The sequence below is a fragment of the Ambystoma mexicanum genome, chromosome 6p (genome assembly GCF_040938575.1).
Source record: "Ambystoma mexicanum isolate Mex_15411 chromosome 6p, UKY_AmexF1_1, whole genome shotgun sequence".
Classification (NCBI taxonomy): Eukaryota; Metazoa; Chordata; class Amphibia; order Caudata; family Ambystomatidae; genus Ambystoma; species Ambystoma mexicanum.
Window position 1 is genome coordinate 1,159,315,326 of NC_090935.1, and position 14,900 is coordinate 1,159,330,225.

Here is a 14,900-nt window from a genome sequence, read left to right on the forward strand (position 1 = left end):
AGGACATATCACTGCTGGAGATGTGAAATGGACTGTCACAGCATCTTCTCCTCTCCTCTCTGCCTTCTTTACTTTCCTCCTAAATGCTTCTTTTCTTCTATTTCCCCTACTGTTTTGTGCTGTCATGACATCGGCCGAGGCTAGTCACTCATTCTTCCTGTTATCTGTGTACGATTTATCTTCCAGCTCCTTGACACACTTACTAGTATGCTTCTCTTAACACTTCCTCTCATCGCGGGTTCCCTTTAGCCCATAGTACTTGTCTCACTTTGCTTTCCTTGCACTCCAGAATAAGTTGATTGGAATTAATAGAGAAAAATGTATATGAAGCCGCAAATCCATCATTTAAATCTTATACCCTTTTGCCAAAGAGAGAGCACACATGTTTTCATCATAATTTCTGCTCAACATCTTAATACGCTTTTTATAGCCCTTTAATCCCCGTTTTTCTTCTTGACTGAGTGGAGGTAGGTTTTCAAAGTGTTCTTGTCCATAGTATCCCATGCAGTGTAAAAGAAGTCTTTCTCCTTTCCATCGTATAATTAGTGCCTTGTACTGATTGTATATGGTGTTCAGAAACTTTTTTTTTTTTTTTTTTTTTAATTCTTTCACTCCTGCAATATATTTGCATTGGTAAAGCTCTGTTTTTGTGGATCACTGCCACTCCTCCCTAGCTCATTTGTGTGATGGGTCCCCGGTTGCTGGGTAGCAACGTCTTGGGTCTGGGCACGAGTAAGGGGCCTTTTTTCTAACCTGGTGAGTGCTGTCCGAGTCAAATGAAGCGCTGCCACAGTTTTGTTCGTCGAGTTCTCTGTGATCATTCTTTTTGGGATAATTGCCCCACGCGGGCCCTCTTTCTTGCTGATCCACAAAGACGGTGTACGGGACACCACTCGCTGTGGCCGAAGACTCCTGCAGGTGTTTCGCACCCATGTTGCGTGCCTCCTAAGTAAATTCTAACCTGGCCGCATCGGTGGGGTAGCGGCCTATCTTAAAATCATAAACACTGCGCAGACAAAGGTAGGTCTTACTTATTTTATTTGCGCTTCAGTCAATCTCTTCTTTAAGCCCCACTGTTGACCACCAACTGACAACTCTCTTCCCTAGATGGAACATGGGCTCGGGTGGATGTCGGGCATACCTTCTACAGATGAGCTCAAAAGGGCCTTGTTTTACCTCTGTTCCCTACGGTCCTGATTCCCTTCCCTTTTCGCCACCCCTCTTCCTCTTCTGCTCCATCTCAATGCCACACCACATGATTATTCCTCCTCCAACCGCCTATTTAACCCAGCTGATTGGGTTCTCATCCATGCCCCCTGCCTTGGACTAAGCGTGCCGTCTACTTCCTCCTCTGAATGATTACCATCACACCAACCTCCTGATGTCTCCCTTCTGCAATGAAATTACAGTAGCATTTTTATTCAGCATGTTTCTGGGGCAAAGTGAAGGTGATCGGCGGATCCTCCCTGTGGCCATTGTTCACTGGCTCAGTGAGGTCCCAGGCACCTTGACCACCCCAGTGGATGTCTGGAGTGTAAGGCAAGGGAACATGGCCACACTAATGCGTTCATGCTGTTGCAGCTTTTAGGGGTCATGGCAGGGTAGGGGAGGGAGGATATTAGTTTGTAGTTCTTTCCCACTGCTCAGGGTGCATGGCTTAAAGCAGCAGGTGCATGGGGAAATGGGGCGCGTCACAGTTTCAGATCGGCAGCTGCGCGAGAGTACTGTGTACAGGGCCCAGGTTCCTCCCACTAATAAACTAGCTCCATCAGACGAATATAGTAGTACTTGTTGCAAATACTATGTAATGTGCAAAGCACATAAGATCAGTAAAATAGCTCACTGGATAGAGCAGTTGCTGGCAGTCAGCTGTAAACTTAAAGTCACATACCTGTTTTCCATCAAAATACCTTGTCTACGAAATACCATTCTCACTTTCAAAAGTGCCTGCCAATTGCCTTCCCTTTCCCTACACAATACAGTAAGCAACCCGACAAGCATGATTTTAGAACTGTGGTTATCTGTTTTTTTCTTCATACAAATCCTTATCTTTCTTCAACTAAAATACAACTGCATATGAATTGGTGCAGTGTAATAAAAACAGTGTTTCAGTTCAGTTACTTTATTGTTCTTTGTGTATAGTGGAATGGCTGGCACTCCAAAAATGTTAACGGCGGACTGAAGGGAACGAACGGAACGGAACTGAACTGAAGGGAAGGGAAGTGCTGAATAATACCTTTCTTTTTGTTTTTATTGCTCCCCGTAGCTAGTTGTGTATGAAAATCCTTCTGAATGTATGAATAAATAAAATAATAAAAGCATGGAGTGAAACGAGGGAAGGAAAATCTATTTCTCGGTATCTATTAAAGTTGAGATTTTCATACAAAGCTAGCTAGGATAGGAATATCTGTACTTTGTCAAGACGCAGAAGCTGCGACTTTGCATGATCAAAGCGCATCCACAATCAACTGGAAGTTTGCAGAATAGGCTTAAAGTTTAATACTTGTGTACGAGCGCGATAGAAATAAAAAATCAATCAATCAATGCATTTATTGCGGGTCCAATCTGCCGATCTCGGGGTATATTGGACGGCACCCTGGACAAAAGGCTTTTGAGGTCATGGCTCCCTTAGAAAAGTGGGCCCAAATTATGAAAACCTCACTTCCAGAAAGGGGCATGTCCCAGCAAATACACCTAGCGATGGTAGAGGAAGAAAGATGGTCAAAAGGTGTGTTTTTAAAAAAAAAAAAAAGATGATGTTGCAGTTTATGATTGGGAGGTCTGACTTTGGCTCTTTCACATTGCTTTAAACATTTAACAAAAAACAAGGGGTGATGCCTGGAAGGTTTTGAATTAACCTAAACCTCGGGCATTGTTCTGGGCATAACCCAAGACCATTGCTTTTCAGGTTCTATGTTATTCCATTGTCAGGTTTTTTTCACTGAGTCTTTTGCTGCTGATTTTTTTTTTTTTAAATTGTTTTTATTTATTTTTGGCTGAAAAACTCATCAAATAATTAACTTGGCGGGTGGTCCGCCTCAAAATTCCCCCAATTCCCAGTCCTCACACCCCCTACCGCTTATATCCCTTTCACCCCGCCCCCATATCTTTCGATTCGTTTTTCAGCCAAAAATCTGCTTAAAAAAACACTGCTAAAAAGATTGAGATGGTCAAAGCAGGGTCTCCAGAATCACTGATGATCATTGTATCCTCCCGCACCAAATTGGTATCTAAATAATGAGGAACGGATGCAAGGTGTAACCCCTGATGTCTGTCCAATTTTGTTTAAGGGCATCACAGGCCACATCCTCCAGGCCGTGCGTCCAACTGAAAAACTGTGGAAGCATCCAATTGCTTGCTCTGCAAAGGTGTTTGGAATACCAGGCAACCACCATGTTGTGTAGACAAGGCAGATATTCTGCGTGGAGGACAATCTGTCTCTCCAGACAAAAATGCCTAAAAACCTTTTGTCTTAGCCAGTATTCGTGACCAGGCCTCCCTCCCTATCTTGTTGATGTATTGAACCTCCAAAATGTTGTCCATTCTGAGAAGAACTCCAATTTTCCACCTGGTCCTTTGGTAGACTCTTCAGGGTGCAGGAACGTGCCTTCAATTAACAAAAACATTTCAGCTCCCTTTCCTGGGGTCAGGGGGTGCTTTATTCCTCCCTATTGTGATTTGCCCGCAACATGCTACCCGGCCCAAAACAAAGGTGTCCAATTCTATAATGAAGTCTGGATACATCAGAAATACCCCTTTGCTGTTCCATGCTTGCTTGTGATTCATTTACCAATGGAGTTCCACTCTGGCCTCTGCAGAGAAGTGAATCTCGCCACAGTAACTGAGTCACTTCTTTAGGTGCAAAGCCTTCCAATCTCTACAAAGCCCTGTAATTGAAAAGGCCCCAGAAAGATTGCCTGAATTGATGCACGCAGAAACGAGACCTTTAATCCTGCCCCAATTCCTCTGTGAAATCATTTGTTATGCTCCCATCAACCTGATGATCTTCTTGATAGTTTTGATCTTGGATATTGCTTACAAACCCTGGAGTACCCATGGGAATCTGCACAATTAGCTCCTTTTCCCTTCAATTCTAGAACCTCCTGATGAACCAACCTGGTGCTCTCCGGATGAGCAAAAATGGTCTGACGAGAAATGGATGTCCCAAATGGAGTGTGGAATCCCTGAACTGTTTAGACGAACCAACGTATTGTGCTACACAACCAGGAATGGATAAACACAGACACCTGAAACCTGAGGACCATTTCCTCTTTGCAATCATTGTTGTCTCTGAAATCTTTAATTATTGAAGCGTGATCTGTTGTGCCAGCTTCTGGCATGCTGGCGAAAGAACGTGCAGGAGTGAGACTTCTGTGCTGCCAGTTACTGAAAGCGATTCTGCTGCTGTCTGTGCTGCCAGTTAGATTCTGCTGCTGGAATTCCTGAAAAAGCAAGCAAGGGAATCAACCCCTACCTTCCGCAGCGCATCCACAATTGCATCCACCAACTAATCTTTTCAAAGAGGCTTGAAAATTGTCCACGGTTGTGTACAGCCCAACATATTTGGACTAAACTTGTTCCCAAATAGGAGGGATCCTGCATCCTCACCCGGGTCTCTAGGTGCTAAATCTGCCAATTTGGGATGTACGTCTAAGCAAGGCAACTGTCTTACACTGCACAACCAGCACAGCATTAGTGTTGCCCAGGAAGCGAATTACCTTCTGAACCTAGTCTCAAAGTGGAATGCTGTCCACCATCCCCTCCTTTTCCAAACCATTTTGTCAATGGTCCCGAGATAGCAAGCACCTTGTCCAGGCATATCTTTAATGCCCTGTCCAACCCTTTCATCAGGTCCTTCCCCCCCATCTTGACTATTAACGTCACCAGCTGGGCGTCTAATTGCAGTGTAATCATGGCTTTGCACACAGTTGTATGTCTAGGGAATTTTATCCTATTTGTACCTGTGAAAGGGCGCTTAGCCAACCAGGTGGCTTGAACAGCGAGAGAGAAGGTACTGTGCACTGCCAGCTGTTTCCAGCCCCCCTAAGAACCTTCCATGGGTGGCGCCATCATTGATTGTGGTGAGGCAATAGGGAGTCTTTGTTGTCCCCGTCCCCCACCGCATGTCCTCATCCCACCCCCATCCCCAAAAACGAACCTTACCATTTCCCCACCTCCTAGCTCCCTCCTCACTTACCTGCTGGACTGGAGCTTTATGCTCGGGTCCCAGCACTCCTTCTGGTTCTATGTCTTTTTTTCTGCTTTCTGAAGGTCGCACTTTAAAAAGACCGATTTATTTCGGTTGATTTTGTGAGGCCCTCAGAAAGCAGAAAAGGGACATGGCCGAGGATTTTTTTTTCTTCATTCGCGGCGATTTCATCCCATTAAGGACACAGAATTTCTCCTTTTTGACTTGTGTTTGGAAACCGCCTGGATATTTTCACCTACATGCTTCTGGACAGTGCCTAGCATTCTCTCACTAGTGCCCGAAAACTCTGTACCATGGGACATATTACAGCCACATTTTTAAATGTTTTAAAATCTGCGGGAGAGCTGGCATCTGCATACATACGTGGTGGACATGTCAGAAATTGGAACCATACTGGGACTCAGTCTTTCCCGAACTAGGGGCGATCTTACACGATCCTACCTAAAAACCCGATACTGGGCCTACTAGGGACACAAACAGGTGAGCCAAACATCTCACCCAGATCAAACGAGTAGTAGGTAAAGCTTTCCTTGTGGCCAGACTGGTCATTGCGCAAGCCTATAAGTCCCAGATCGGCCTGGACCGAACGCTATTGTATGACAACGCTAGCATGGAAATTATGTGGCTTGTTCAGTGACCATGCAAATAAAAGCTATTCAAGCAAAAAAATGCTTTACAATCTGAAGTATGAATAGTAAACGAATGCTCGAGATGTTTGTTCTTTTCCCTTAAATATTCTCAGAGGGTATAATTTACAATTCCTGTAATGTTAAAAAATGTTGGATTATACAATGGATCATCTCAGTGTTGTTTTTTGTGCCTGTTTCTTTACTGCTCCGCCGACATACCCGCGTGGCTTTTGGCATTTTCCTTATGATATTGAGAACTATTTTGTAGCACAACACGGTGTAGCATGAAAAGGCAAGAAAAAGCCGGGCAACAAAATTAAATATAAGAATTGTGTCGAACTACACCGATTTGAGGTGTGCTTGTTCTAAGATGAACCCAAAAGAGAATGGCCGTATGAATTTATAACGTGCAGCCATGAAGCTTGCTGTGGGTAGTAATTTGGGTTTATGGCGCCACACATAGCGAAACATGTGCAGGCAGAGTGGGGTGTTTTGTTGTACTACCCTGTTTGATACTGATATTAATTCGATATAACGTTTGTTTGCAATGCAAGTTTGTATAGCAGTGTGACCAAAGAAAACATTTATTTCGTTGTAGAGGAATTGTGTGGTTATAATGTTAACACCATCTTTTTTTGAGCGAACTATGTTGTGTATTAAAGTTACAAGGAATACATGCAAGTAACTTAGAGCGCAAACACTTCGTGCCTGTTGCTCATAATAGTAATTCAAACACTCGCAAGTGAAGTGTTTCAGGCACATAATTTTGCTGCCGAGAAATGTACAATCATATGTTGGATAACTAGGAGGAATAGTGGGGTCTGAACAATACAACCCAACTTGGAAAATCCATAGAAATTACAAAACACAGGCCAAGGTCAAGTAACGCAGGATAATCCGCACCAGTTACTCGCAGGACATGGGAAAACGGATGCAGCTTTTAACATAGTAGAGAAGCAAAGGGCTGTCATCTCCAGGCCTTTTCATAGCGGTGGAGGGCGGTTCTTACAGGTATGCTTGTTTTGCTGTAGGGGCGTTCTGCGCACTGACTTCATTGTGCCACGTATTGCAGTTGAGGAGCTTCATAGGTAATGTGGCCCTGGGACGGGGTGGTCATCTTACCGCGTACCAGAGGGGTCCAGTGCCTCACAATAAATGTGGTCCCGGAACAACTGCGTTGTGCAAATCGCCATAGCAACCGCCAATACTTGGATTTTTCATGTGAGTGTCTGGCATCCTGGTCCTGACATGCAACCTGGACTTGCCAATCATGCCTCCTTTCCATTTATTGGGTATTTATAATGCGCCTGCATGGCAAAAAGGTGTTTGAAGGCGCAACAGGGCAAAGAGCGGGAGGGAACTGGGATAAAGAAAAACGAAAAAGAGGTCCTACAAGCCCTTCTGTCATTCGCATTGTGCAAGTGCAATAACCTGAAGTGCGTGGGGGAGGGGGAAAGTGCCAGTCAGGGCGAGTGTCAAGGGGTGGCGGGGTTGACAAGTGCCAGGAGAAAGCAGTGAGTGCAGGGGAAGGAAGGTCCACGTGCTAAGTGCGAGGGATGGCGCTGGAAGGGCTCAATGGGTGCAGGACCAGCCAGGCCAGTGCAGGCGGAGTGAGTCCGGAAGGACAAGTGCAGGTTAGGGGTGCAGGGTGATCAGGGGAGAACAGGTTCAGGGGTAGACTGGTCGAGGAGGGCCTGGTGCCCCGGAATCTGAAGGAAACAGCCAGCCAGTCGAAGAGAGGCAGAGGGGGACATTAGCAGGGGAGGGAAGGAGGAAGAGAAAATGAGGGTCTTGAGAAGCTTCCGGAACTTAAGGAGATCCGGCTCAAGTCTGAGGGGGGCACGGAGACCATTCCTGAGGGAGGCACCTGCAGAGGAGAGAGATCTACCCCCTCACCCCCACTTTGTGCTTGGAAAAGCGTCTGATCTGCAGAGAGTTGGAGCTAGACGACCGAATAACTCTAGAAGGGAGGTATTTAGGGAAACATTGATCAAGGTGGGGTCCCTCTTGTTTTGAAAAGCACTTTAGCAAGAGTTTTCTAAAAAAGAAAAGAAAGCCCTAACCCACCTAACTACTGACAAGTCTCAAAGGGAGTATTTTCGGCAGGAATCCTTGCCGTTCATATACCAGCAGCTTCCTTAACACACACGCAAGGCAAAAAACGGAACAATACATATTCAGACCAACAAGAGGGACATAATCTAGACTCTGCCAGATATGGGGCACGCTGAAGAACGCGGTACCAGCTCACCTAGTGTGCTTGTCGTACTGGACATCTCTGCCGCATTGTTAATGACCACCAAAAAGAAGAAGATTGGCGAACCTAGGATTAAAAGGAACTGCTTTGTACTGAATCACTTGATCAATATTATAAATGAAACCACACACTTGCTCCCCGCAGCCTCACTTGTTGAATTCTGCCTATTGCCTGTTTTTCAATATTTACATGACCCCTGTCTTTTGTTCTTAACATCCGTCACTGACCACACATACACTTTTTTACATTTGTTAGCACAACCCTCCTCTTCAGTGTCCTCTCTTCCACGTCCTCTCTTCCACCCTCTTCAGCTATTTATTTGTTCTTCTACCGCCCTTCAAGGCAGAGAATCTTGCTCTTGCAATTGCATGCAACTCGATTTTTCTTCAGAACCACTATTACTTTAGCTCTCTGTGGCTGGGATTCTTTCTGCAGTGGTTTAAAATATTTTCCCTTCTGGGAAAAGATGAATTCTTAAACGTTCCCGAATCCGTTTTCCTTCATTCTCCATTTCAAGACATATTAATGATTGTCCACTTTGATTATTTGAATTTAGGTGCCTTGTCTTAATTTCTGCATTTTATTTGAGTAATATTAACGGGGGCTCTCAATATTAATCAATTGCAGTTTCTTTAACCTATCTTTCAGTGGTTGACTGCATTTAATGTTCTATTACATTATTTCTCCTGTTATTTTTATTTTCAGATCGTTATTTTAATTCTTTTCACATCATCAGAGTCCCAAAGTATACACTCGCCTTTCTGTGTTATTTATTTATTTATTTATTTATTTATTTATTTATTTATTTTTGCTTTTAGCTTCTCATTTCAGTTTTCTCATTTTTATGGCCTTTCTCTTTCTATTCTGGATGAAAAGGAAGTTTGTGGAGCAGGTCACATTCAGCGATTTATGTATAAGCCAGTTTGAGCCTCGCTTCTTTAGTAGAGATTTCTTATTACCAGCGGCAGTGCTCCAGATAAGATTTGTGGGAGTATGTTGCTCCTTATTTTTCTTTTAAAGTTGGGAGCAAAATGATTTTTTAGGGAGTAAAAATTAAGCCCCATTCCCAATTGGACTATTTTATAAGTGAGTGCAAAACCTGCTTTAACTGTAGAAAATAAATGTTTTTGTTTTTCTTTGCACCTTATTCATGCACATTTAGAAATACATTTTTTTTTATCTCCTCCAATCAGGCAGCAATAGTAGTTTTCTTCCTCTGGCTCTAAGTGGATTACTGGTCCAAACATGCTGTGTCAACGAAAGCAGGGAAATAGGCTACCATGTGTACATTTCCTATTTTTGCTTGGAGTATTTTTACTCCCTATTTTTCTCTTTTGGGAGTATTTGCCTATTTCTACGGAGTAAAAGTGACTGATGCAAGCCTTTTCTGTAGGGCTGACCTGGGGTCTTGTTTGCGATTGGTTAATGTTCCTGCTCCATATCGGCAAGTTGTATCGACTGTGTGAAGGCAGCAGTTCATAGTACCAGCTATTTGTCTGCTTTCATTTGGATGTTTCCACAAGTTGCGGGCCATTCATTTAGCTAGGACTTCGCTTCATCCCTCATGGTTACCTTGTATTTTTTGTAATTTTGTTTTCTTGTCCTTCTCACTGTCTACCGTCACTCTGCATGCATTTCTCACCCCCCTGCGTTATAGGCTTACAACACAGAGGACATTCGCTGTAATCCTACACCAAATATACACCTTGAATTGTATTTTATTTGTATAGCGCCAAAAAAAGCCCATATGCATGGGGTGCAGACACAAGATACAGTCCAAGTAACGCATTACAGGCCAGGAACAAGCAAAGATAAGTAGGCATCTTGCGCAAAGACCAGAGTTTACAGAGACTGTTTAAGGAGATCTAGCAAAGTGATAGCTCTTAAATCAGGGGGCAGTGCATTCCAAGGCATGGGAGCAGCAGCAAAAAGGCACTTTTAGTAACCATAGTCAGCTTGGTTCTGGCAACCGCCAAAAGGTTGCTATTATTAGAACGCAATGTTCTACGTTCGGGAGCCAATTCAGGCATTTGGATTAATCTGCAGGGCGAATGCCAAACAAGCACTTGTGTTATTGTCAGGAGCCGAAAAGAGATTCTCTTAGCTACTGGTAGCCAATGAAAGTCTCTTCTGGCCTGCAAGACACGATCTTGCATCCTTGCCCCAGCTACCACACGAACCGCGCAGTTCTGAAGTACCAGAACCATACAAGTAGATGCCATGCAAGAGGCTGCCGAAGTAATCAAGCTTAGTACCAATAACGGCTCTAGCAACCATGGCACAGTTCTGCTTAGTGAAGGTCGAATTTGATATAATAAGCTGTTTAGGAGATGAGGAAGTTAACATGAGATTTCATGTCCATGTGCTGATCGAAAACAACCCCCGAGTCTTAACTTTAGATAAGGTGTTCAATTTACATCCTGTAATATCAAAAGCTTGGTGCTCGGATCCCAGCTTCTTGAGCTTATCTGATGTGCCTATGAGCATAAACTCAGTATTAGTATTGTTCGATGCCAGACCATTACACATCCATTGCTGTATCAAGTACACTGGACACTAGGGATTAGGCACTGCATATCGTCAGCGTAGTTGGTATAACTAATCCCTCTATCATCTAGTAGCTGGAACAAAGGCAATGCATGCACATTTTATAGGGTTGGTGATGGGCATGCCACTTTAGGGGGTGCCATACTGGATCTTTACCGGATCCGCAGCCGCACCCCAGCTGAAGACTGTAGCCAATCTATAACCAAGAAAGGAATTAAACCAGGCTGAAGCAGATGGTGAGATGCCTGATCCCTTTGCAAGTCTTATCTACAAGCAAAGCATGGTCAACGAAGTTGAACGCTGCGGAAAGATCCAGTAACATCAACAGAAGGGCCTGCCCTTTGTCCATATAGTGTTGAATGTTAGAAGTCTAATAAAGCTGATTCTGTGCCATGTGCTGGACGAAACCCAGACTGCCTTTTGCCCAAGACGTTGTGGGCAATAAGGTAATCCTGCACCTTCAAATAGGCAACCCCGTCAAGATTTTAAGGAGTAAGGGAATGTTTGTAATCCGCATATAGTTGGTAGGCACAGAGCTTAGTTTTTTTTTTCTTTTTTTTTTTTTAATCAATGGAGATATCCAGGACTGATTGATTGCAGTCAGACACATGACACTCCGCAAATTACTGATTCAGGCATTCCTTTTATAGATGGTATTAACAACGACAAGCAGTCCTACATAACTCCCGCTGAACACACATTTCCCTTGCAACAAATCTGCTTATGCTGACCGATGATTAAGTATTTCGGCCTCAGCAGTTGGTCTGAACTCAAAAGGCATAAGAGACTTTACAGGCCTATGCATATCCTTACATGGTAAATGTGCCCCAGACAGTGAATTTCTGGGGTCAATACTCTCCCTAATACCACATAGTTTCCCAAACATGGCTTCCTGTATTGAAGTACACCGTAAACTGTCATTGACAATTTTGCTTGACTTGCGGAGAGGGATTCTCAAGTTCTCTCAGAACTCTAAAAAGCTCCCTAGTGTTTGAACCAGCATGTAGGATTAAGAAAAGGTTCTCTCTTGGTGGCATTAATGAGCTGTCGGTCACATGTCTTTTATTTTTCAAATCTACTACAGTAAAAAATCGATTATCCGGACTGATTGGGGACTAGTGTCTCCATATGGCCTTGTCCCAAACTTTAAACATTGGAGACCTGTGTGTTCACCTGCAAGGGCATTTCACCTTGTCTTTTTGCAGTGTAAAATGTCCCAATAACTACTTTTTATTTATTTTAAAATGTTTTTTTGTTTTCTTTTCATTTATTCTAGCACACGTATCCCAGGTAATAAGCCCGCCTTGTGGGCTTCAAATTTGTATTGCTCGTTTGTCTTAACTTCAGAATAATCTCTCTAATGTTTTATTTTCTAAGATTTTAGGGTGGAGTAAATCTCTACAACCAGATCAATACCATTTCCGCTTGCATTCAAAATACTTGTTGACTAAAGTTGTTTGTTCTTTTTCTTTTCAGAACATATGATAGCTGTGAAGTGTTTCCAGGACCTCACTTGAACATGATAGTTGGAGCGAATGGAACCGGAAAATCCAGCATTGTGTGCGCCATCTGTTTAGGATTGGCAGGGAAAACATCTTTTATTGGTCGTGCAGACAAGGTGGGTTGATTTTTTTGTTGTTGTTGCAGTCTTAAAGAGAATGCCAGCTTGACCTTTTAGTGCTCTGGTTTTCTAAATGTAAAGAAGGGGCACAGCATATCCTGTCGGCCACATAGATGCAATGAAGTAGTGTTAAGACAAGTCTAGATTCTTAAAGAATTAGTAATGGGTTATGGGTAGTAGTGAGGGGACGACTTATTTGTGTGACGGGAAATCTCTCTCCCTCTGTCTGCAAGGTCCAATATAAGGACGTAGGTGCACAAAAAGTAAAATATTGTATAAAAGAGACATTGGACAACTCTATTGTGCACTGTAGTATTACAATGGGATTCATTAAAATATACAATGTTGTCACCAACTGCTGCCACATAACAAATGACATTAAGTACAATCCTTTCCCTTCTACCCTCATTGGCAACTTTATGGGCTCTGCCAACAGCTGCTGACTAGCTGGTGGTTACCACTGCAAGGAAAAGATGAGGCACACCAGCATCCGCATTCAAACCCCGACAGAAAAACGCATGTATGCCATGGGCAAAAAGACCGCCATCAGTGCTGCTTATATTCCCATTCAAGTGATGCAGCACTTTTAGGTCATTAAGCGGGATGAAACGGAAGTAGTTGTCAAGCTGTTCGCAGAGGATATCTGAGCATAATCTTATACCATTGTCCCAGGAGAACAGATAACCTCCATCTAAATAAAGCAGTGTTGAAGCTGCAGAAACCGCAGTCGGGCAAGCTGTCAATGCAACAGTCCTCAAAATGCATGCCTGGTTCTGTATAAGAGGGTTTCTAGGGGAACACTCCATGCCTTCATGGTCAGAAACGTGCCACTTGATGCGAGAACCTGTCTGGTAAGGAAGGGTGACTAAGCACCACATGGCAGCAAAGCTAGCAGGGTTGAGTTAACCACAATTATATTGGGGTCAATCCTATTTAAGGTATACAGTCAATATGTTGAAAACATTATTTCGACATACCAATATGTTGAAACAAAAGTGCAGAAATGTTTTTGGGGAATTTGTTTTTTATTTTATAGGATTTAGTTTTGTTTAGTTAGCAAAAAAAAGATGTTTTTTTAAAAAAACATGGGTTTGGTGGGGTTCCCCCCCCAAAAAACGTTTTTAAGAAAAAAAAAGGCATTCGAAATTTATTTTTTCTGCCACTTTTGGCTCGACATATTGGTATTTCGAAATAGTGACTGTCGGAAAAAGTCACTATAAACCCCCTTTTAAATCAAATGGTTGAACATGGGGAAGAGGAGAGGTGCTTTTGTCCCCAAACATGAACTTTCTGTGTCCGCTGCTTTCGGAACTTTACCCGGTCCGGGGGACTAATACTCTATCATTGCCCTAGTGGGCTAGTGTATGTGGCAATCATGCGTGCATGCATGCATGCGTGCATGCATGCAGAGAGAGAGAGCACCTTCTTCTGCATCAGGCAAAGGCAAAAACCCTTATTCTATAAATGAGGCACCACTACAAGAACAGCATATGGGCATGTGACAGTCTGGTATCTTTCCCTGTCAAAGGGCAAAGGGGACCCCTCTCAGCTGGGGCAGGAGGCCATTCATGGGTGTTTGCCAGAGACAGTCCTTCCCCAACGGCACAGTGTGGGAGTTGGGAGTGCCTAAGTCTCTGTTCCACCCACTTGTGCCTGGTTGAAAATGGACAGTACCACTCTTGATCACCCCTTACCTACCGTTGAAAGTTCTGGCAAGGGTGTTCTCCTTTACATTGCAGAAACTCCTGTGATGCACAAACAATCCAATCTACGTGAGAGCGAGCCCCTGAATCTTCAACTACAGCGATCGGGTAACAATCTGACCTGCAGAAAGGAAAGCCACCGGGAGACCAGAAGAGGGAAACAATCTGCTTACCGCTCACCTGCAGCACCAGTGCCTCACTGAGTCAGAATGGTATGCAGCGATGAACAGACATCAAGGGGCACTGGCTGTGGTGGAAAAAGAGGTGCAGCTTAAAAGACTATTTATTATGCTGAACCATTTATGTGATCTGAACCCTGGGGGAAAGCCAGATAGAAATTGTCTCACACGGTAGGTGAGCGCTCCAGCCAATGGGAGTTGGAGGGGATGTCTACAGCAAGGAAGAGCAGTATAAAAGTGAGAATGTGTGAGGGCTGAGTGTGAATTGTTCGGGTGAGGTCAAAGGGCGAGGAGGTGGACCAACAGACCAGGCGATGAAGCGGAGCATGAAGGAGATTAGCAGAGTGTTGAAGGTGAGATGTTGGTTGGTGGGAGAAAATTATACTTTGGTTTGAGAGTGCGTGTTGGGTGAGTTAGGTGAGCGAGCATGGCTAAGTGGGAGATTATGTGAGTGAGAGGGAATGGTGTGGGAGAGTGAAAGGAGGATGAGTGCAAGAAAAGGGTGTAGAGGGTGAGGCGGGAGTAGGCCCGAGATGGAATACCATCAGCGGGATAGATGAGTGAAAATGGAGTGTGAGAGAAGGAAAAGAGGGTGAGTAGAAGGGGGGAGGGGGAGAAAGGAACACGAGTCCTGACTAAGATGTTGTGAGACAGGTAAGAGCGAGTGATACCTGGGTGGTAGAAAGGCACCTTTTCCTGTTTTGAAGACCTGCATTTTTGTGTTACCATGTTATCTAGAAGAATCCAGGGCTAGT

At 43.9% G+C, this 14,900-nt stretch overlaps 1 protein-coding gene across 1 annotated transcript in view; it reads left to right on the forward strand.

Moving 5' to 3' along the window:
- SMC5 (structural maintenance of chromosomes 5) overlaps nucleotides 1-14,900 on the forward strand; it is a 1,384,551-nt gene that overhangs the window by 11,092 nt on the left and 1,358,559 nt on the right. Inside the window, exon 2 of the mRNA XM_069625793.1 lies at nucleotides 12,119-12,260. Within this exon, the coding sequence (XP_069481894.1) occupies nucleotides 12,119-12,260 (142 nt within the window). The remainder of the gene's footprint in view (nucleotides 1-12,118; nucleotides 12,261-14,900) is intronic.